Source organism: Phycomyces blakesleeanus, assembly GCF_001638985.1.
Source record: "Phycomyces blakesleeanus NRRL 1555(-) unplaced genomic scaffold PHYBLscaffold_45, whole genome shotgun sequence".
Lineage (NCBI taxonomy): Eukaryota > Fungi > Mucoromycota > Mucoromycetes > Mucorales > Phycomycetaceae > Phycomyces > Phycomyces blakesleeanus.
This window is the reverse complement of record NW_017265191.1, coordinates 140335-163768: the sequence shown is the minus strand read 5'-3', so window position 1 is coordinate 163768 and position 23434 is coordinate 140335. Positions and strand designations below refer to the sequence as shown.

The following is a 23434-nucleotide window of genomic DNA, read 5'->3' as shown; positions in this document are numbered from 1 at the left end:
GTATGCTCTTCAATTGGGGGTAGGCTGCTCTGCGTGATTGGTTTTGGTATGAATAAAGTATCGCAGTGCGTATTTTTCGGTAATTCAGAAGATTCATTTACATAGGCATTATTGCCAAGATGGAAAAAAGAAGCTGAGATATCAATAGTATACTAATATTGCCACATGGTTTTTTTTGATAGTATGACAGATTCAGGGCGAAAAATTTTAGGTAACTTGAAAATCAACAAATCCTCTGGATGGGATTATTTTTCTTAAAAAAAAAAAGGGGGGGGGGGGGGATAGTTGTTGCACTTAGGTATGGAAGGGAAGACTTGATAAGTACTTTGAGACACAGGAGAGTTTATTAAGAGGCATATAAGTCGAATCGAACTGACTGAAAAAAGAGTGATTTAATTGAGTCTTTATATGTAACGGGATTTACCCGGTCACATTGAGTATCTATATTCTTAATGACTATTATGCGGGATGAGCGTTCCATTGGGTAAACAGACTATAGTGACTTGTTCGTATTCTTGTATCACGATGGTTACTCAAAATATGTCAAATACAACAGCAGTGATAAAAAAGAATTAGAAGACAACAGTCTGAATAAATAAACATTAAAAAATCAAATATTACTGATCTTTTTATTCATGGAAACGATGCAAAAAAATACAGCAAGAAAGAAACAGGACGTGACTGAGAGTTATGTTCAATGTAACAAAGTTACGGTAAACGTAACCGAGAGTTACGCCCTGCGTAACAAGAGCTGATTGGACGAGTAACTTAGAGCTACGTCTAGCGTAACAAGCTACGGTAAACGTAAACACAGAGTATACGTAAAAAAAATCTGGAAAGTGTACATAATTTACAACAGCACTACAGTCACACTAGGAAAAAGTCGTCGCATCTTTCCAAAAATGGGTCTACTTCTCTCTTCTATTATCTATCTCTTTCTCTCTGTGTGTGTGCGTGTGTTTTTTTTTCTTGGTCCTTTTATTTTATTCTTACTTTATTCGACACTCGCCTTATTACAGAAGCCGTCAATGTCATCGACCGACGGAAATCCAAAGTCTCGAGTTGGCTGTACTCCAAAAACTCAATTTGATTGTGGTGGCATCATCTGGCTTAATCGCTCTGGAATGAAAGTTCCCCAAATCTCCAATCTAATGAAGATTCCAAAGTCAACTGTTCGCGATGTAATCAAACGAATGGAGAAAACTGGAACTACTGAGCTGAAACCAAGGACGGGCAGACCAAAGAAAATTGTTGAAAAGTATCAGAGTCGCCCAGGATTGCGTATCAAGAAAAACATTATCGGGTCGTCTTCTTCCGATACAACCTCCACTACAAGTTCCAATACCAGTAAAACAAACTCGAAAACAGACGACGAGGCCGTGGATATAAGCATAATTATAAAGCATCTTCAAAAGGCTGGCTTTCGTTCTTACACTCCAGCGTTAATACAAGCCATGATGAATAGCAAGGGAAGGATTGGATGTATAACACGCGTCCAAAAAAAATAACTCGTCTTAAAACCAACTCCACCCCATTTCACTCTCACTCTCACTCTCACCTCAACCCCGACTCCAACCAAACCCAACCCAACCCGACTCAACCTTTGAAAAGCCAAGGCAAAGCAAGGCGAAGCAAGGCAAAGCAAGGCAAAGCAAGTCAGGCCAGGCCAGGCCAGGCCAGGCCAGGCCAGGTCAGGTCAGGTCAGGTCAGGTCATTTGGCCTAATGACCCAATGTTCATGGACATCGTTAACTTCTGGAATTTCTATGGAACTCCAAAAACAAGGTCATCAAAATTATGAGATAATTCTCTCTCTCATTACCACGGTCAACAAACGGCAAAGTTAAAAGAGATTCGTGTGATTATATCAGGCTGCTTCTGAAAAAAGCCTTTGATCTTTTACAGTCTTCCCCTTTTTTTTCTTTCTCTTTTCACAAAATTTATGTTCGGTGTTTTAAATCTAATTTTATAAAAGGTAGCAAACCAAAGTGAAGTTTAAAATGCCATTTGGCGAGCTCACTGGGCCTCAGTCATGGACGAACAGTCCTTCCTTCCTGGTATGATAGCAACCGAGGCGCTTGTGGTGATAAGGAGTCCCTTGGAATAGTTTTTTTCTTTTAATCTCCTTTTACATTTTCCCTCTCATATAAATTTTGTAATATAAAAATTCAGGCATATTAAGCTAATCGCTGTGCTTTGCACTGTAGCCGACCAATAAATACAAAAAAGTGAAGTTTAAATTTGACAAAAATAAACTAAAACACATTTGTAAGTCGCATAATTCGAGAATACAAGGCGTATTTTTAAGAGTTCCTAACCGTTATGAATGGATCTTTTTTCCTCTCAAATAAACCGCATAGAGAGGCATTCTTAGGCTATTAAGGATCATAATAAACATTCTGACACTCGATTTTTATAATGTATACTCAAATTTTTGCTTAAATATAAAAAGCTTTGAAAAATATTTATCCCAAAAATGCGCCTTATTTTTTCGAATTGTGCGACGTACAAATGTGTTTTTCTGTATTTCTAGACGTACAGCATACCTATTTTGGAAAAGCAAAATAAAAAATCAGACAAAAAAAGAAATAAATTCAGATAAATTGAACTTATCTAATATTTTCACTATATTTTTGTGGATGTTACTGAAATGAAGATAATGCCATTGGGATCTTATTAAAAAGGGCATAAGTCTTTAAGAAGAGAGCATAAAATAAGACTGTCTCTTATGTTAAAAAAATTCTAGTTGTTGACTCAAACTCTAAGAAATGCGCTCGCATTGTCGATTGTTTCCTCTTTTCGTCCTTTCCTGTCGATGTTCTGCTCGCCAAAACTATATTCTATAAGACGTATATGTATGTATATCAGCATTAAAGCCTTTTAAAAACCAATAAAGAACAACTTTGAGCTGAGAATTTATGTGTATTTTATTTATGAAGAATTAGAATCCCAACATACGGAGCAGACAAGTAAGGAAACTAAAGTGGATGAAGATAAGATATAATATACATTTTTATAATATTCAGTTATTTAACTACTTTTTTTATCTTTTGATTCTACAGATCCAGAGGAAGCTTCTTCATCAAGGCCAGAAACATCTTAAAAAATTCAAAAGAAAATATATAAGAAGGATGCTTTGCTATAATTTAGAATTTAAAACAGTAAAAGCGATATAGAAAAACGGTGCCTTTCTTAAAATTTAAGCACTCGTGCGCGGGCAGCAATCAAGCTATGTCCCAACAGAAAGGTTAAGGATTCTTCATGTGAACCAGACGAAAGAACTGAACAGTTCGTTATCAAGACATCATTGAAAAATATTTACAATAATTAGGAGTTTGTTCAAGAACTGGTTCGCAAGGTAGACTATACCAACAAAGTTGTATATGTTGGTGCTCTTTTTGTCAACTTTTTATTCATAAAAATGCCTGCTGATGGTCTTTTAATCCCAACCATCGACCAGAGTCTATTCGCTTCTGTTTTTGCTGTAATAACTGTAAATGGGAAAAAAGCAAGCCTGTCCTCACAAATTCTTATCATCAGATTTGCAACTTTTCAGAGTTAGGATTCCGTACAAGAAACAGTCTTTCAACTGGAAAAAACAATTCAGGTATAGATTTTTATTTATTTATTTATTTAGAAGAATGTTTAACTTTAATAAATTCGTATTTAGCAACTTAATAATTACTGACGGTTATTGTATCTATTCTCTGGTTTCCCGTGTCGCCCAGAAGAAAAAGGAAGCGCCTGCTCAAAAACAACCTGCAGATTTTATCAACGATATTGATAAAGGTTGCCAGATTTGGGCTGTTGACCCTGGTGTTTGTGATATCATCACCGCTATCGATACATCTGGGAGACAAAGAACGACAAGCGTGAATGAATATTATCATCTTCGTGGATTTAATGATGTACAGTATATAAGAAGGAACATCTGGATAACTATTTAAATATATCTGATTTGAGCTCGCTCAAAACCACGAACGAAGCAGATCTCCTAAAAGTATGTAAAGAACGACTTGATTTGTATGATACCATTACAAAATATTATAGTCAAAATAATTGTTCAGTGTAAAATATGTCATTTAGTTAATTTCTTTTATACTAATACACCTCTGGGTCATCCAAATTAAAATTTAAATGCTATATGCGGAAGCAGAAAGGACTGAATGAGATTTGCAAGCGTTTGGTATACAACAGCACCAAATAGAATAAGAACACATCCACAGGGATATAGGCACCACACAAGTACAAGAATAAATTCTTTCTTCCTGCCTCCACTGACCATACTGAGGCTCCCGTAAAAACAAGCATTGCTTTTGGGGATGGTGTGTTCAACCATGCCCTCAGGGGAAATAAAGCGGCACCTACCCATCTTGTTAAGAAGACTTTAAAACATTTTGTAGCATGAACATGGAGATGTACATGTTATATGAATACCTGACCAGCCAAGTATGCAATGAGTTCAAGAAGAGAAATGTAGAAAACTTAGTTAACAGCAAGTCGAAGCGAAGAGTGCACGCAATATTGCAGCTCCAAGAAACCACTTGCAATATTGTATGGAATCGCGACATTATGGCTGTACACAATATTTTAGACATTTTCTTATTTTCTTCACGAAACAACAACCAACGTCCTGATGTTTCTGTGCGCCAAACTGAAACCAACCCTGGCCACCAGCCTTCTTCTGTATGATTGATATAACTCCTTCCTACATCCTTATAGTGTAAATTTTATCTCAAATGTTCTACGCATTAGGTGTACTGACTTGTTATTTTCTATTATTATTTAAACAATATTGAAATACGCCTTGTATTCTCGAATTGTCCGACTTGTATAGTGTGTTTTACTGTATATCAAGAGAATAATTTCTATAAAGTATAGCTTTAAATTTTGGATCCTAAATTTAATATAAAGAAAGATATTGCTCAAAGGGCTCATTAAAAAACTCTTTCAATATGGCTTGTTTAAAGACCTGACGCAAAATTCATATTTTCTCCCCGTATGAGAAATCAAAGGTAGAGCTGATATTTACTCGGAAAGAGCATATGTCTTGGGGTTTCAATTAATGGCATCATTTAAACGTTAATAGCTCTTAATAATTTCAATTTGATTAGATAGATTAGCTTACCACACTTTCTGGTATTATGACTGTGTGAGAGCAATTATGTTAAACTGAACAAGTGTTGAGCTAAGATCCAAACACTACTGCAAATGATATTTTATTTTCAAAAAAAAAATAGTACTTTGAGTATCTTTTGATATAGATATAAGAATCAAAAAAAATTGAGTATTAACAAGGTGTTATTGAATTTTAATCAAATAGTCATTTGAAAAGATTATATTTATAAAATACTATACATATCCAACATTAAAACCAACCAAAACCATGTTTGTAGCACACATATATATATACATACATACACATAGAGCTACGAATATCCACAAGACTTTTATTCATTCTAAGTGTATTTCATACCTTTTTAATGAGTTTTTTTTTCTCTATAATAACAACATACTATCAGTACCCTAATTGTGGTTATTCAAAATACAGCAGACACTTTCGGTCGACATGTACAAGTAGTTTTATTTCTATTTTTATAATCAAAAATTATTTGAAAGCTGTAATCAAATAGAACACAAAGATGGACCAAACTTATTTATTTGAAAGACGATTGCACTTTGTTTAAGAAGTCATGTAGGTATTGATGTCGATGTCTTCGGGCAATGGCACAATGTTGATCTCGAAGCGACTCTGGACAGCATTGAGGATCTCTGAATCCTTGTCATCCGATACAAAGGTGATGCCAAGACCCTTGGTACCAAAACGACCAGCACGACCCACGCGATGAAGGTAAGTATCGGCGCTGTCGGGCATGTCATAGTTTATAACAATATTGACACGTTCGATATCAATACCACGACCGAAGATATCAGTAGCTACCATAATACGCTTCTCAAAGTCCTTGAATGACTTGTAACGCTTGATACGCTCGTCTTGGCTCATCTGGGAATGAATACAGATACTGGGGAAGTTGCAGTCAGTCAAAATACGGTTAAGTTCATTGGCGCGAGGAACGGACCGCACAAAGATGCAGACCTGGTTGAACTCGAGAGTATCAAGAAGCTCATTGAGTTTTCGGTTTTTCTCACGCTCATCCATTTTGATATAAAACTGCTGGAGACCGTGGAGAGTCAACTTGGCTTCGTCATCGACATAAATCTCAAGAGGGTTCTGCATAAACTTCTTGCACACTGGGCGCATCTCTTTTGCAAGAGTAGCAGAGAACATCATGACTTGCTTGTGGTGGGGGGTAGATCTGAAGATATCCTGAACATCTCTACGCATATCTACGTTTGTATTGTATTAATGATCAACGTTGTTTTTGTAATACACGTTGTTTGTACATACCCAACTGCTCAAGCATTTTGTCACATTCATCGAGGACGAAATGCTTAACATTTCCCAGCTTGAGATACTTGTCACGCACAAGGGCAAGTACACGGCCAGGAGTACCGACGAGGATGTGAGGGCACTTGGTCTTATCTTTCAGGGTTTCTACATCCTTGGTCATAGGTACACCTCCGTAAAACACTTCGGTGCGGATCTCGGGGAGATACTTTGAGAAACGTGCGTACTCGTTCTTGATCTGGAAAGCCAACTCACGGGTGTGGCAGAGGACAACAACAGATACGTCACCGTCGACGGGTTCAATCTGCTGGAGGGTGGCCAGCACAAACACAGCAGTCTTACCCATACCAGACTTAGCCTGGCAAATTACATCCATGCCGAGGATAGACTGAGGAATGCACTCTTGCTGAACTATGAATTGGTGATTTGTCTTGTGTTAGTTCAACGTGTTCGTAGATTTTGAATTGTCGATTGTCGATTGAAACCGAGTATTTGGCGGATAGTTTTTTTTTACCTTCAGATGGATGCTCGAAACCACAGTCAACAATACTTCTCAACAATTCAGGCTTCAGCAAGAAATCACGGAAACCAGTAGAATGAATACCAACATAGGAACCTTTCTTGTCCTTCTTTGACTCGTCATCTGCACCGGTTGTTTCCGGCTCGTTGTGGGTTGTCTTGGGTTGAACAATATGTTCCTCTTCTTCATCGTAATCGATAAGATCGTCGGTGTGGTCGGCAGCAGACATTGTTGTATATAAGAACTGGAGAGGGGTAAAAGAAGGGATATCACCGAAAGTTTAGTAAGGACGTAGGCGCGACCACAATGAAAGTTTCTCATTCTCTCTCTGGTCCCGAATGACATGCACGTATTTTTGGTATTCCTTTTCCTCCGTGTATCCAGAATCCTCCTCACACAAGATGATTGTTAAGAAAGTGATGAAGTGAATGATGAAATGATAATAAAAAGAAGGAAAAAGAAGAAGAAAAAGGAAGATTCTATGAGGCGTAGCACATCTTTGGAATTATAGATCAATAGGGAGAGTATAGAAAAGTAAAAAGGGAAAGGATCAACACCGTGGCAATAAAACAAGCAATGACACGTCAGAAAGTAATGATGACCAAGAAACACAGGTTCTTTTTTTTTGTTCATCAGTTGCGATCACACCAATATTTTCGCGTATGAAGGACTCAGACAGAGGATGGGACGTCTGACGATAGACAGGAACCAGAAGTAGCAGGTATATACGGGAAAAGAGAGGAAGACGACTCTTTCATAGGACGAGAAACGAAATTTACCTTTCTCAAGGGCAAGTGGGCGGTACAAGAACAAGAGGAAGAGAAAGGTGAACAGATGAATTCATTCATTCACTGCGTCATTCTATGCCTCTGACGTAAAAAGAAAAGAGGCGGTACTTTAACTGACCATTGCCCAGTCGTTTTACTGCATTTTAGAATTTCAATTCTAAGCATTTATAAAATGTGTCTGTTTTATACACTGACTAGAAGAAGACAATTGAGCTAGAAAGAAAGTGGGAAATATATAAAGCAAAAGAATTAACATTCGATTCTCAATAGATCAGTATAAAAAGCAGCAAAAATTTACTATGAACCAATAATGACAGCGCTTGGACTAGAGATAAATGTGGGAGAAGGGGTGTTTTTTTATAGGCAAATTATAATAAATCCTCTTTATTATCTTTGGCTAATTACCAGTTTGCGTACTGTGTTAAAAGGCAGCCTAGATGTTCCACAAGAACGCCACCTTTAGATCCTTTTGGTTCCTTTTAAACACTTTAAATCACAATATTTACAGAATGTTTGGCGTGAAATGACTATTGTGCTAGTGCTATATCTATAATTACAGTGGGATTATATTCAAAGAAACATGCAATATGTAATGTTAATAAATCATGATTTCTTGCCAGGACAGCCTAGTATTAAATGTTATCTGAGGATCTGAATTACTTTATTTACTGACTGGCGGTTTGAAATAATGGATTTTCTCGGAGCGAGCTGATAGACTTGCTATCTAAACAAGAAAGAGGGTATTAATCCTGTATCCGACTTATCTTTACCCACAAAGTCGTGTTTAAATTTCAAAAAACAAGTCTTGGTTACTCAATACACCTTTTTTTATCATCCGTTATCATTTAAAAGGTTTAGCTCATGAGTAGTTTTTATCCTGTATCTCAATTGGCTCCTTAAACCAACTTTATTATACATGCTCTTGTATGTGTAGCATCTCTTGGTTTCTCCAAGATGTTTGCTTGAAACACAACAATAGATTGACTTTTTGATTTGTACCAGCTGTCAGAACAGCAGTCACTTGCTCCCCGTTTTGGTTAATGTTCCTCAACCCCAGAATGGATAAAAGATCACCATTTGTATGGGTAGCAGTTTATTTTTTATTTATCTCAAATGGATAGGCATGGATCGGACGTATGCTGTGCGGTAAAATCATACCGGACAATCTGGTGTAACAGTTCTCTCCTGGAAACTAGGCTTGTGCTGTATAAAAATGCTGAAAAAAATATCAAATTTGGTTGGCGCCTTACATTTATTTTCTTTCTTCTTTCTACCTACCTAAATCATGCCTGGTGTTGTTGTTCTCGGTAAGATTCTATAAGTCAACAAATAATAATACAGCCACATATTAATTAATATTAATTAATTAATCAATCGATTTAGGTGCTGGTGTTAGTGGTCTCACTACAGCCATCATGCTTTTGCGCAATGGTCACAAAAATGTTGTAGTCGTTGGCAAGCATATTCCCGGTGACATGTCTCACGAATACACTTCGCCTTGGGCTGGTGCTTCCGTTCTCAGCTTTGCTACCAGCACTGATAAGCGCCTTCAAGGTAATGTAGAATATTTAAAAGTAAAAAAAAAAAAAAATGCCATACATAGACTTTCATTGACTTGATTTTGATTTCGATCTTGATTTTGATCTTAATTTCGATTTCTGATTTTTTTCTTTTCTTTTAGCAATCGACAGATACACACTCAAAGAATTCAAACGGTTGGCAAACGAAGATTTCTCTGCCGGTGTGATGTATTGCCCCGGTCTTCAGTACAATGACCTACCAGATATGCCCGGACAGGACAGCCTGTGGGTTCGTGATCACTATGCAGAGGTAAGTTTGTGTACTATTTTTTTTCTTGTGGGAAATCAATAGGGCCAACTTTAATTCATCTTTTTATAGTTCAAAGAGATTCCTAAGGATTTACTGCCTGAGGGAACAGCATTTGGTTTCCGTTTTGTATCGTGTGAGTATTGTTTTTATCGGCGATAGAATTTTTTGTTTTAACAAAGTGACTCATTTTATTCTTCATAGTCACTACAAGTGTTCCTACCTATCTCGCATGGTTGGTTCGCACTCTTGAGAGTCTTGGAGGTCGCCTCGAAAGAGGTAGCTTTGAAAGTCTCCAAGAAGTAATGGAAAAATACAAGGATGCAGATACTCTGATCAACTGTACTGCTATGGGTGCCCGCGACCTGAAGGATGTTTTGGATGATAATATGTACACTCTTCGTGGTCAGACTGTCCTCGTTCGCGCTCCCCACGTTAAGCAACAGTTCTATCGTGATGGTAAAATTCAAAAGCATATACTCTATATAATCCCATATATTTTTTGCATTCTGAATCCATTTTTTGTTTCGCTTTGTTTTTTTTAGGTGATGGATATTTCACTTATATCATCCCTCGTGCTGATGGAAACGTTATCTGTGGTGGTACCATGGACTTGGTAAACAAAGATCCTAAGCCTGATGCTGAATTGACCAAGACAATACTCAAGAACTGCTGCAACCTTTATCCTGACATCACCCATGGCAAGGGACCCGAAGCATTTGATATTGTCTCTGTTAACGTTGGTTTCAGACCTGGACGCAAGGGTGGAATTCGTATTGAGAAGGAGTCTCGCTGTAAGTATATCCCTTGTTTGTCCTCTACATGTACTTATATCATCAATCATAGACCTTCCCAATGGTAAAAAGTACACAGTTTGCCACAACTATGGCCACAGTTCTCACGGTACGTATTATTGGCTACTTATTTTTACTTACGCTCTTTGATCCACACAACTTACTTGAATATTTGATAATATACTAGGCTATCAATCTAGCTGGGGTTCTAGCGCATTAGTTGTAAAGCTTTTGAACGACAAGACTGGCCTTCTCTCCAAGCTCTAAATAATCAACTATTTTAGTCTTAGTCAGTCACTGTACTACTTCGAGGTCATATTGAGCTTCTGGAAAGTAATCTCGTCAAACAACACCACCAATAATAACAACAACAATAACAACAACAACAACAACAACAAATTAATGTATCCGATAAGGGGTTACCCTGAAGATCAAAATACAATAAATAAATAAATAAAAAGCCAAAAATTATAAATGATAAATTATAACAAATCGGTTGTCTTCGGTTTTATGTAGTATAAAGTCTTTTTTGTTTTTGGGAGAAAGAGATAGAGATATAGAGAGTATAATGTACAAGAAATGCGGTGTGCAAGGGATTTACTTCTTAACAATAGACTGCTCGAACTCATCGAGATGCTTCTTCAATTCAGCGGTATGCTTTTCGGTCAAAGCCAAGGTCTCACGCAACTTCTTGAGCTTCTCGGCATCCTGTTTTGGGGTATTAGAATAAGCTACTGAAAGATGTATGTATATATATAACTTACGTGAGTGTAGGCCCACTGGTTCTCGACAGCCTTCTCCTTGTCACTGAAACCACCACGGGAGGTGTTGATAGCACCCTCGGTCTTGGCAACGCGAGTGGTCTGAATACCACGACGGGCAACAATGGAACGGGAAGAGATACGAAGGGCAGATTTAGCAAACATTTTTTTATAAAGATAAAGATAAGTAATCCATTAATTCGAGTCTTTATATAAGATTTTAAATTTTAATTTGCTCACTAGCAAACACATGTCGCTGCGTCATAGGATAAATATCTACACTATAGGCCAAAAACCTCCATATCTCGACTCTGTATCACTTTGATGTGAGCAAAAGACGCGTGATTCTGACACGCATTATTTAGCCGTGAATAGACATTGTACGAGTGTGCACAGCCCCCCTGTCATTAACAGAATTATTGAGTTTTGTGCCTTGAAGTCTTTGATAGATGCAGTAACTTTACCATTTTTTTAATTTCATTTTTCTGTCTCATACAAAAGAAGTAGTGTTTTCGGCTATCATCCCTACGTCATTTACTGCTTTTCTCATTACAGCTTTGGAAAAAGGTACCTGAGCTGTATTCAATTTTAAAGCGGCGTAAGATATATATATATGTGTGTATGAGTAAGTGGTTCTGGCATCATCTTTGCCTTGAGAATCAGGCAACTTACTCAGGAACGAATAGAAGGAAGCAACGCATTTATGCTCTTTCTGTTTTAGTATAGAGGACATTGAACTCCTCTAATAATTATACCACAATGTATTCAAACTGCTTGTAATGATCTATATCCATACACCGTTTCTATATTCGCTGTTTGGCTTCAAGTTTTAAAATTTTGCGTGTAATATATACACAAAAGTACGCATATATATCTGCGTGTGTTAATACAGAGTATATAGTAAAAGTAGATGTGTAATAAAGCTAAAGTCATGGTTATATTCCTTTGTTAATTTGTGCAGACAAGATATTAGTGGTTATGTAAGTTTACAATACTTGGTTGGGATTCTATAAATTTCTTTTTTTTTATCCATTCCGAAAACTCAGTTTTGGCTGACGCGAAAAGAATAGAAGAAGCATGTAAAGAAGAAAAATAGTAAGATCTTAATATTTGCTAACAAATCTACTTAGAATTAACCAAGTGCTTTTTACACTCTCCGTTATGTATTATATATCTGTGTAATTACTCGGTAAGGACTCGATTCTATATCTATTTCAGATCATTGAACCAAAGTTATGGGTAAGTAATGTTATTCCCAAGCGCTCCATTGTAGTGTATAGTATATTGGACCAAAAGTCGAGTATTGCATAGCAGTTAAAATCTTGTAAACACTTGAGGTTTGGCTTGAAATGATTTATAAGGAAAACCCCTTTGCAAGGCATAAAATAAGCTAAAAAAATATATATTGGGATACAACTATGTCTGGGGATCAAAGGATTATGTATGTTACTTTTGAAGATATATCGAATTCATAGAATAGTTGTGTTTCTTTATTAAATTCTTTGATATAATAAGCAGGCTATCTAATGAAAATATAGGGCAAGAAAAAATGGATAGCTGGTATACACATAAAAAAATACAGACCTTCAGAAACAGTAATAAACATATTCCTAGACCCGTGATTTTTCTCCCTCCCGCTTTGGTAAATGCGGATTGATTATTATCAATGCTAGACTTTATTGATTGTTTTTATATTTTGGGCACACAATACACAAACAATGAACATGCCAGAAATATACTGCCTTCTCCTGCCTTTAATGATGCATACATTCATTGATACATAAAGGTTTAATGTCGCTAAAGTACAAATCACATAAAGTTATATTATTACTTGGACCCTTACTTTATTATATGTATAATTTTTAGCAGTCTGGATTGTATCCTTACAAAACTAAACTACCAAAGTCATTCATTATTCTCAACTAATATTATATTAGCTCTTTTAGTGCAAATGTTTCTTAATAACCTCTAGAGTATTCTGAATTGCGCCAAACGTTTAGTCAAAATCCAACACTTTCTTTGTAGTCTAAATAGAGGCTCTATAGAGTTAGCATGGACAATCGTCTAACAAGGCAAGAAATAAAATATGTATGAAACCAAGAAAGTAAAAAATAGTTGATCTCCATACTTATAAACTTGGGTGTGACAATAGATCCACAGCCTTCAACCAATCATTATTTAATCCAATAACTCTTTTGTCCATTTGAACTTTTTGCTTGTGTGTGTCTGTGTGTGTGTGTGCGTGTGTGCGTTAAAAATAAACAGACAAAAAAGTACTACAGCTCAAGTCAGGATTCTCCATTCCTTTATCTAATTGCTATGGAGCCTTCCATTTTCTCTGCCGCTCTAGTCAAAGGACTGACCGACAAAATATATGATAAGAGAAAATCAGCCGCACTTGAGATCGAAAGGTACTAAACGTATAAAAGTACAAGAAGAAGAAGAAGAAAAGATTGAGAACCAATCCTGAGAATTTGTCACTTGATCCATCTTACTATAGACTCGTCAAGGACAATGCCAAAGCACCAGAGAGAATCAAGCAAATCGTTAATGAGCTTGTGCAAGACTTTGTTTATTCAAACAATCCAAATGCTCGCTACGGCGGCTTGATTGGATTAGCAGCAACTGCCATTGCCCTTGGACCAGTAAGGTTGTGATGCCAAGGTGTTGTGTTATTCATAGCTCAATGATCTCTAGGCCATCGCTCAATACCTTGATATCATCGTCCCACCCATCCTGTCCTGCTTCAATAATCAGGACCAGAAAGTGCGTTATTACGCATGTGAGAGCATGTACAACATTGCGAAAGTAGCCAAAGGAGAAGTTTTGCGTTTTTTCAACAGTATTTTTGACGCATTGTGCAAGGCAAGGTTCCTATATTTCTATCTTGATTTGTCCTGGATAAAAAAATTTATAGTAGCAAATATCTTTTTTTTTTCAATACACACAAACTTGTTTTGTCTTATTAGCTATCGGCAGATTCTGAGCTTACCGTAAAGAATGGAGCAGAGCTCCTTGATCGTCTCATCAAAGACATTGTGGCTGAACTTTCTACGACTTATGTCTCACCTCATCAAGTACCTCTCAACCCCGCAGAAGAGGGTCAAGAAGCGCTTGTCATCCCTTCATCTTTACCCAGAAACACAGCATTTTCTCTTCCTCGGTTTATTCCACTTCTCAGTCAACGTATCTACGTACTGAACTCTAGTTCACGTAATTACCTTGTGTCGTGGATTTCTGCTCTTGATTCTATACCAGATCTTGAGCTGGTATCATTCTTACCCGAGTTTCTAGATGGTCTTATTAAATGTTTAAGTGATCCAAGCAATGACATCCGAGTGGGTGTCAGCGCTCTATTGACAGACTTCTTGGATGAAATTAAACAGGCTTCTACAGTACGTGAACAGCAGCAGCAATCGGAATACAGACGTACTTTGGAAGCCAACCGAAAGAAACGCCAAGAGGAACAGAGATTGAAGCAAAAGCAAAAACAGGAACAGAGCTCGCGCTTAGAGAAACAGCAACATAATGATTCCGTATCTGAAGCTAAGGAAGGAGATGAAGGGGATAAGGAAGTTAAGAAGGAAGAAAAGGTTGAAGATCATCCAGTCCCCTCGGAAAATGATGCTGTTGAGAATGACGACGACGATAATGAAGCTACAGACGTAGAAAGTGATGGTCACGGAAAAGGAAGCTATGTACCTGGGCAAGGTGTTATTGTACAGTACGGCAAGATCATCGAAATTCTTCTACCTCATTTGTCTTCAGAAGAAGAAGATATTCAACGTACAGCTCTTCAGTGGATCAATGAGTTCATTGTAATTGCCAAGGATATCGTGATTCAGTATACTCCAAAGATTATTAAGGCTGTCTTACCGTCACTTGCCCATCCTGTCAGTGTAATCAGAATGTACGCGCTGGAAACCAACCAAAACCTTCAGAAGCTTGTCCTTGAGACAACTATGTCATATCCAGAACCCTCCGCAAGTATGAGTGATCCTTCCGGAAGTCCACATAGTATGGCAGCCACAGACTTGGATGACTTCTCCCACAATAGTGGAAACAATCTGTCCATCTTGCGTCGTACAAATCGACTTGACTTTGGATATGGAATTCATAGTATCTCGGGTGATCCATTCGATTACCAAGCAACAGTTTCCAATCTATGCCTTCAATTTCTTAATGAGCATGAAGAGACCCGTGTGGCCAGTCTTGAGTGGCTACTAATGCTTCATAAGAAAGCACCTAGCAAGGTAAGATAATTGCATTTTCACAATCGAATGATTGAAAACAGCTTATCTAATTCACTACCTCTTATAGATCTTGCCTTCAGATGATGGTATCTTCCCAGCATTGCTAAAAACACTATCAGATTCATCAGAAGAAGTAAATTATCTACCTACCTATCTATTTATTTAATATCTATACTATACCGAATCTATTGACAAAGAATAGGCATGATTTACTCTTACTTAATTGTGTTATTATTTAGGTTGTTAGACGTGACTTGCAGCTACTTGCACAAATTTCGTTTCATTCGGACCATGAGTACTTTAGAAGCTTTATGGTCAATTTGCTTCTACTATTCAGTACTGACCGCCGCCTACTTGAATCAAGAGGAAGTTTAATTATTCGTCAGCTGTGCATGAGTCTTGATCCCGAACGAATTTATTGTACAATTGCGGACATATTAGAAAATGATGAGGTAAAGAGAGCTATGATATGATTATTTAAGTGCTCATTTCATGACTTAATGTTTTACTATTTAACAAAAGGACCTGGAGTTTGCTAGTATTATGATTCAACAGCTCAATATAATTTTAATAACTTCATCAGAGTTATCGGATCTTAGAAAAAGATTGCGAAATCTGGATAACAAGGTAAATAGGGTCTTTAGGAAATATCTACAATGAATAAGTATTAATGATACAATACACACATACATATATATAATATATAGGATAATCAAAGGCTTTTTATTGCTTTGTACAAATCGTGGTGCCACAATGCTGTAGCCACATTTTCTCTTTGTCTTTTGGCACAAGCATATGAACATGCTGCTATCATGCTCCAGGTCTTGTAGGTGCTTTGCTCATAGTTTTCAATAATTGTACTTATTTTTCTTATTGGGATTTTTAGTGCAGAGATGGATATTACTGTAAGCATGCTTGTACAAGTTGATAAGCTTGTTCAACTCCTTGAGTCTCCAGTGTTTACCTGTGTGTATAAAAAATATTGCAGATCATAAAATCAAACAAACTTACACTCCTTTTTCTTTATAGATTTACGTCTCCAATTACTGGAGCCAGAAAAACATCCGTATTTGTACAAATGTCTCTACGGAATTTTAATGCTGCTTCCACAGTCATCAGCATTCTCTACTCTTCGTAACAGATTGAGTAGTGTATCATCACTTGGGTTTTTGCATGGAATGCCAAAGAAGTAAGACTTTTTTCGTGCTAACCTCCAGCTTTCAAATATCTTTACGAATTTTTACTTAATATAAGCTTGTCTGTATATATATATATAGTCCCCCGACTGTTTCTACTGAAGTCCCAAAAAGACAAAACATTAAAGCCAGTAGCAGTGCAAGCTCTAAACAGAGCGAAGAGCCTGTAATTAAATATCAAGAGCTCTTACAACATTTCAAAAACGTACAGGCAAGACACGAAAGGCAAAGACGTCAGGGTATGTGATTTTACTATTTGTTATCTTGTTAAAATGACTTTAATGTGATTGAAAATTTTGGTTATAATACTAATATCAAAATACTTAGCACTACACTCTATTTCGAATACCAATGCATTCAGATCACGCAAGTTACGTTCCGGAATTGCATCTGGCTCAAGCAGTATAGCCCCTACCGGGCCTTCTCGCCAAGGTAGTATTAGAGAAGATATTACTATGGGATTCAGAAGAATAAGTATAGGAGGTTCAGGCGGATCCAACGGTACTATTTCGGGACCCAATGCTGCTCGTCCTTCTACAAGCACCGGTCGGCCAACTCCAACCACAAGCGCAGCCTCCAGAATGATGCCAAGTCGCAAGGGTAGAAAGGCATAATTTTTTTTGATTATATAAATCATCTTTTCAGACTACATCTTCAATTAACAAAATAACAACCAAACTATATATATCCATATATATAAATATATATATATATATATGCACATGTTATTATTCTCTTGCACAAAATTTATTGCTACACTCTTACTAGTTACTTGAAAATATAGAGGAAATAAATATATATATATATATATATATAGCACTAGTAAATATATATATATCAAAGATGGAACCACATTCAATACAGTAATTGATAAAAAAAATGGGACAAGTAGGGTACTTGTAAAAGGCAGTATAACTGATTACGATACTATTGTGAGGAAAGACCTTCAAGCTGTAAAGTGTTTACAGTTTGGCTAATAACTAACAAGACCCTTCTCTTCTTAATAGATGCGCCATAACAAGGGATGATAAATTCTTCTTTTATGGCCTCCACTATATCTTTATCTCTCTTCACTCGTCTACACCACTCTTTTTTTCTCGTTCCATTTCGTACTCCGGGTGTATTATTTAAATACCGAAAACAAAGATGGTGATTTGAATCCTAAGATCCATTCTCTGTTTGAAGAAGAGCTGATCCATGATCTTGCTCAACAGTAGAACTTCATACACGAGTTCTTGTGGTTGAAATTGCCCCAGACTTGGGATGATCTAGCATGAATATTTCTGAAAATCTCTAACTTGAAAGAAGAAGAAAAAGGCAAAAGCTAGAGTCATTTAATCACAGAAAAATCCATAAAGTCCATGTTTTCAAAAGTAGTCCAAAAAACCATACAAAAAAGAATGGACTGAGATGGTCCCATTTTTACTTTAAAATCCTGCTACCAGATATAATTTGTAAGAGGCCGGACTAAAAGTTGCAATAGAGAAAAAAAAGTCCGGCTTGACAGTACAACAAAGCCGGTAACTAAAAAAAACCGTGACCCATAAAGAAGTATCGTGTCCTGATAATTAAGGCCAGTTTTCTTGACATCCTTCAGACTGCACATAGTGCTTAAAAACCAGTGCACGGCCCATACCTACGTCACATAGAGCTATCTACGTCACAAGCGGTGCATGAGTACGATGCAATTAGCTGTGTGGTCCAGAGTGAGGTGCGGTTAGCTGTGGTCCACAAGCTTGACACTGTAAGAAAAAATAAAAAATAAAAAAATAAAATAAAATAAAATAAAAAGGGCGATACACCAAGCTGCGTCTCCTTTTACCTCAAACAGGGTCGACAGTCTTGGTCACCGCATATTCGTAAAACGATTCCTAGTGTTGTCTTGCTTTTAATTGTCAATTCGACTGATTATCAGCCCTGAATTGCTATATGACACACAAGACACGAGGACGTAAAGGAGGAATCCGACGCGGTCGTCCGCGGAAAACCTCGGTGATGATGGAACATCCCATTCTCGAGACCACACCAAACGACCTTCCGGGCATCCACCAAATCACACACACCACACATTCTGTAAATCCCAGGGAAGAGCGATCCTACAAAGACCTCTTTCCTGACCTTAACATTAAAGACGCCCTTCCCATACACTTCAAAGATACCCCTCTCTCTCCATGTCTCACTCCATGGCCTTCACACGCACTTCCATCCTCAGAAGATTCTTTTTCAGTGGCTGTATCACGTGATAGAGAGCCGAAGGTGGAAGCCTACAAACTAGTTACGCCAAAGAGCAATGCACATGACATGTTCGAACACCAAAGCGAATCATCTCTTATTAATATTACTGATGAGCCAATGGAAGAAATTGAGACCGGAGAACTGGGTGAGCCCAAGTTTGAAGAGAGGGTTGAGTCTTTGGAAAGGGAATTGGATACCACATCGATTTGTAATTCGTCACAGCCACCACGAAACTCTGTTGAACTTCAAGGTTTAGTGACACAGGATCGAAAACGGATAGATGAGCAATTGGGTGTCAACTTAGGCATGCTTCCAAAACCACTATTCAGTAAGATTGTAGAGGACAAAAAAGACGATCAGCTCGAAGATGAAGACGAGGTTGAAGATGAAGACGGAGAGATTGGAGGGTTCCGTCGACCAGAGAGACATTATATTCGCTACACTGGTAAAATTGATAGAAGCATATTTTGGGTGACCGAAATCATTAAAAAATAATAAACTGATATAATCTGGATAGAGCCGTCTGAAGGAGAGTTATTTGAAACAGTGGAGTATGATATGGACGAGCAAGGTAACTCATAGTGAAGCTAAGAAAAATGTACAATATGTACAACGGTTACTTTAATGTAAAAAGGTGCTCTTAGACGAGGCATGGCTTCAATTGCTGAATACAGAGAGAAATAGCGAGAATCTTGGTGAGGTCTCAGGGGATCTCTTTGAGAGCATTGTAGACCAGCTCGAGAAAGAATGGTTTGATTTGGTGAGTGACCGTGCTGGTGTGTCGCCTAGTAATTTTAATAAAATGAACTGATGGACTACCTGGCAGATCAAAACGTTGCCAAAACAAACCAGTGATGAACCTACTCTTCCTGAAGACTCTACATGTGCTATATGCGACGATGGCGAGTGTGAGAACAGTAATGCGATTGTATTTTGTGATGGTTGTAATCTTGCAGTTCATCAAGGTAAAGAAACAAATGATGGACTGGCTTAAATCCGAAAAGACTTATTCAAAATGGTGTATACAGATTGCTATGGAATTCCATATATACCAGAAGGCCAATGGTTGTGCCGTAAGTGTATGGTATCACCGGAAAATCCTGTTTCGTGTATCTTTTGTCCAAACGAAGGAGGTGCATTTAAACAAACCAATACCAACAAATGGGGACATTTATTGTGTGCCATTTGGATCCCAGAGGTGGGACTGAGTAACAGTGTGTATATGGAGCCGATCGATAATATCGATAAGGTTCCGAGGAGTCGATGGAAGTTGACGTGCTATATATGCCGCAGGCGAGAAGGTGCATGTATCCAGTGTGACCATAAGCAGTGCTTTGTAGCTTTTCACGTCACTTGTGCACGCTGGGCAAGATTATGCATGCGTATGAAATCACACAGCTTACATTGTGATGGAGTGGTATTAAAGGCATTCTGTGATCGGCACACACCTCGAGACTACCGTGAAGAAGTAGATGTTGATCGAAACTTACTAGCAGCTCAATCGTTTTATGATGGTGATGCACGGCTTAAGAAAGGAAGTCAGAGGCGAATACCACGAAGACGCCATGTGGATGAAGATTTAGAAGACGAACGACTTTTGAATATTTCATCTAGCCTTCCGTCAGAAGAAGAAACAGAATCTACGAATGAAAATAATAAGAAACGAAAGCGATTTACACAAGATGAAAATGGCGACCCACGTTTGAATAGCGGGGGGAATACGGTAGCACAGCTTTTACCAAGCTCAAAGGCAGCACGTGCTCATCAACATCATTATTCAGCTGGAGCACCTATAGCACCTGAATCAATCATATCTAAATTGGAGGAGTTGAGGTGTGTCAAACAGGCAAGCCATCTTCGGAAAAAGCCCCAATTGATTACAAGCATATGTCGCTATTGGTCTTTAAAGCGAGAATCAAGGAGAGGAGCACCTCTATTGAAGCGCCTTCATCTAGAGGTAAATAATGAAAAAAAATTAAAGAATTATATATTTTTTTAGTATGACAACTGACAAATAATTCTGGTATAGCCTTGGACAGCCTCTTTCTCTCAACATAAACAAACTGAGGTTGAGAAGGCTCGTCGGAACAAAGTAAGATTGTCTATTACTATTATTTTTACTCTAAAGTACTAAATAATCATATTCGATTAGGCTACCCAAAAGCTACGTGGTGATTTAGAGAAGCTTCGAATGTTATCTGAACAAGTGCGTAAAAGAGAGAAGCAGAAATTGGAACGAATGCGTAAACAGAAAGCTTACATTGAGACGATACTGTTTCCTGTCGAATATATTATCAAGCCTATATTGGTACAGCTAATGGAGTAAGTTGGATTTTCCAACAAAGAAATACACAAGTTTAATTAAACATGTATTTTTGGTTTAGACTTGACAAGAAAGATCTGTTTCATTATCCGGTAACAGCTGAAGTCGCTCCAGATTATAATGATATTATCAAAACCCCGATGTCTTTCTTTGATATCCGAGAACGATTGTCTGCACACAAGTACATCAGCTTAGATCAATTCGAGGTAGGTAATTAGCCACGCGTATAACGAAAATGGCTTAACACTAGTATTTTCCTAAAGGGTGACATCAAGCTAATATGGAAGAACAGTATGACATACAACAAGCCTGATACGATGTATTTCAAAATAGCCCAAAAACTCGAAAAATTGGCTAAAGAGCTTATGGAACAAGCTAGAGTTGATTACAATGGGCTTAAACTTACAAAAGAAACTGGAATCTTGGATATACCTATTGATCCTGAAATTTTCACTTATAAATACACCGAGCCTCCAACACCAGAAGAGATTGCTGCTGAAAAGCTTGAAGACGAAAGAATAGCGAATGAAGCAAAGGTTAAGAAAGAAGCTGAACTAGCCGAAGACTTGGCCAGGCAAAAAGAAGAAAAGCAGGTCGTCGTTGACCCTATCAATGCAGGTCAAGAAGCTCAGGAAGCTCAGGAAGCTCAGGAAGCTCAGGAAGCTCAGGAAGCCAAGGAAACCCAGATAATAGAATCAATTGAAAGTGTTCATGAAAACCATACAATTTCGGTAGCTCAGGTAGCCCAAGAAATCCAAAAAATTCAAGTAGTCAAAGAAACTAGGGATATTCCGAATACAGATGGATCACCTCTGTTAGAAGTAGTAGAAGTAGTAGAAGATCTACGGAAGCCAGAGTCATCCTCTGCGGACGTTTCTCAAGTATCGGAAGAATCACCTTTGTCGGAAGGCCTATTAATCTCAGAAGCATCATCTTTATCTGAAGATGCTCATCTTTCAGAAGAATCTCCGCCAGAAGAGCATCAATCGACAGATAGAGCACAGATCATTACAGAAAAGGATCACGATGTCTTGGAAGGTGTTGATGTTGTAGAACCGAAGCTGTTAAAAACAAGCGAGAAAAAAGGATTATCAAGTGTTGAAGCCTCGTCATGCCTTTCAGAAGAAACGCACGTATCAGATGAATTGCATGTATTGGAAATATCATCGTCATCTTCTCATCTGGAAATCCAAGATCGTCGTTCTCCTGAGGAAATTAATACAGAAGTCCAGGATGATTCTAACAAAATGGAGCCGCGCCGGCTTACGAGAAGTATGGGTACCAAGGGGTTGGTAATACCTACCGAAGAAGAGTTATCCAAACGAAGTACAGCAGAAGCACGTCGGTTGGTTTGGCCATCCAGTATGGCAGGGAATCAGAAGCCGGTTTTCAAAGAAGATCCCAAACATCCTGGAGCGCGCGGATGGATATACGTGGTTGATGATGATGCTGATGATGGTGGTAATGAGACAGATGAGGAAATAAAGCGACCAAAAAAGGTCTCGCGTCGGGAAAAGACTGTAGCAGACATAATGGGTAATAGGATAAGGCCAGTATTGAAGCCAGGAGATATTGTATGGGCGCGGGTTCCTGGATACCCATCTCATCCGGCAAAGGTATAGTTTCATAAATATAAGTTTGTAAAGAAGTCTGTTTTATTAAATGTTTGGGTGGGTAGATTGTGGATAAAACACAAAATAATATCCCGCCACATGTCCTGAGAGTCAAACACCGCCGAAACCACAACAATCTTGTTCATTTTATTGATGTTATTAGAACAGAAGTTTGGTAAGAGAAAATAAGAAGAAGTATTGTATTGTATGGACGCGTTTTTAGGTTAGCTAAAATTGGATTTTGTTATCTTCAGGGGTTGGGTACCAGATGCAAACATTGAGATGTTCGGTGATAAAGACATCGATGAATTGATGCTGCGGAAAGTGAAGAAGGAGAAGCAAATTCACAAGAGAAAGGAAGTCCAGGCCGGCTTCCGGTCTGCGTACAAGCTTAAACACATCGATCCTGAACCACTACTTTCTCTTGTGTTTTCACCCAGCGAATAAGCGTTTCCATGTCTAACATCTTTCTATGTCATTTATTCCTATATATATATATTTACCTCTGTTTTTCTTTTGTTTTTTTTTTAATTCTATTTCCACACCATCGCTACTCACCCTTTACCTCACCACCAGCCCTTTCCCTATCTCCTTTCTACTGTCAGAGATGACAGTCACCTCTCCCTCTCATAACTTCCAAGACCCTATCGCAAAAAGTATGCGCGCATTAAGAAAACAATAACAATACAATCAAGATCCCTTTTTGCATATCATTA

General features: G+C 37.9%; 7 protein-coding genes across 7 annotated transcripts; 5 read left to right on the top strand and 2 right to left on the bottom strand.

The window, feature by feature from the left end:
- Positions 1–1028: 1028 nt before the first annotated feature.
- PHYBLDRAFT_153500 (Homeodomain-like DNA binding domain-containing transcription factor) lies at positions 1029–4691 on the top strand (the record flags this gene model as incomplete). The annotated part of the gene is made up of 8 exons (XM_018433167.1): positions 1029–1379; positions 1466–1784; positions 2015–2082; positions 3331–3483; positions 3562–3606; positions 3728–3907; positions 4234–4328; positions 4403–4691. The coding sequence occupies 8 exons, from the start codon at positions 1029–1031 to the stop codon at positions 4689–4691; spliced, it is 1500 nt and encodes a 499-aa protein (XP_018283458.1).
- An 840-nt stretch (positions 4692–5531) lies between these two features.
- On the bottom strand, positions 5532–7740 carry PHYBLDRAFT_160840 (hypothetical protein). Its single transcript, XM_018434269.1, has 3 exons — positions 6923–7740; positions 6409–6819; positions 5532–6347 (listed from the first exon to the last, which is right to left on the bottom strand). The coding sequence occupies exons 1-3, from the start codon at positions 7155–7157 to the stop codon at positions 5683–5685; spliced, it is 1311 nt and encodes a 436-aa protein (XP_018283457.1). The 5' UTR covers positions 7158–7740; the 3' UTR covers positions 5532–5682.
- Positions 7741–9089: 1349 nt separating this feature from the next.
- Positions 9090–10324, top strand: PHYBLDRAFT_4549 (hypothetical protein; the record flags this gene model as incomplete). The annotated part of the gene is made up of 5 exons (XM_018440188.1): positions 9090–9270; positions 9398–9546; positions 9616–9679; positions 9748–10002; positions 10089–10324. Coding segments are annotated over 5 exons (885 nt in total), but the record flags the coding sequence as incomplete, so codon positions are not given.
- A 485-nt stretch (positions 10325–10809) lies between these two features.
- PHYBLDRAFT_184159 (hypothetical protein) lies at positions 10810–11263 on the bottom strand (the record flags this gene model as incomplete). Its single annotated transcript, XM_018438894.1, has 2 exons — positions 10810–11045; positions 11102–11263. 2 exons carry the CDS (start codon positions 11261–11263, stop codon positions 10935–10937), a joined length of 273 nt encoding a protein of 90 aa, XP_018283455.1. The 3' UTR covers positions 10810–10934.
- A 2154-nt stretch (positions 11264–13417) lies between these two features.
- On the top strand, positions 13418–17161 carry PHYBLDRAFT_156822 (hypothetical protein; the record flags this gene model as incomplete). The annotated part of the gene is made up of 12 exons (XM_018433520.1): positions 13418–13509; positions 13599–13743; positions 13796–13963; positions 14068–15351; positions 15419–15484; positions 15591–15803; positions 15874–15978; positions 16059–16177; positions 16238–16317; positions 16381–16540; positions 16629–16786; positions 16875–17161. 12 exons carry the CDS (start codon positions 13418–13420, stop codon positions 17159–17161), a joined length of 2877 nt encoding a protein of 958 aa, XP_018283454.1.
- Positions 17162–18873: 1712 nt separating this feature from the next.
- Positions 18874–22261, top strand: PHYBLDRAFT_128978 (hypothetical protein; the record flags this gene model as incomplete). The annotated part of the gene is made up of 10 exons (XM_018429254.1): positions 18874–19227; positions 19300–19353; positions 19427–19542; positions 19609–19747; positions 19811–20250; positions 20314–20739; positions 20812–20874; positions 20935–21104; positions 21167–21311; positions 21369–22261. Coding segments are annotated over exons 1-10 (2772 nt in total), but the record flags the coding sequence as incomplete, so codon positions are not given.
- Positions 22262–22553: 292 nt separating this feature from the next.
- Positions 22554–23428, top strand: PHYBLDRAFT_160839 (hypothetical protein). The gene is made up of 3 exons (XM_018434268.1): positions 22554–22721; positions 22784–22893; positions 22973–23428. Exons 1-3 carry the CDS (start codon positions 22638–22640, stop codon positions 23163–23165), a joined length of 387 nt encoding a protein of 128 aa, XP_018283452.1. The 5' UTR covers positions 22554–22637; the 3' UTR covers positions 23166–23428.
- Positions 23429–23434: the final 6 nt, after the last annotated feature.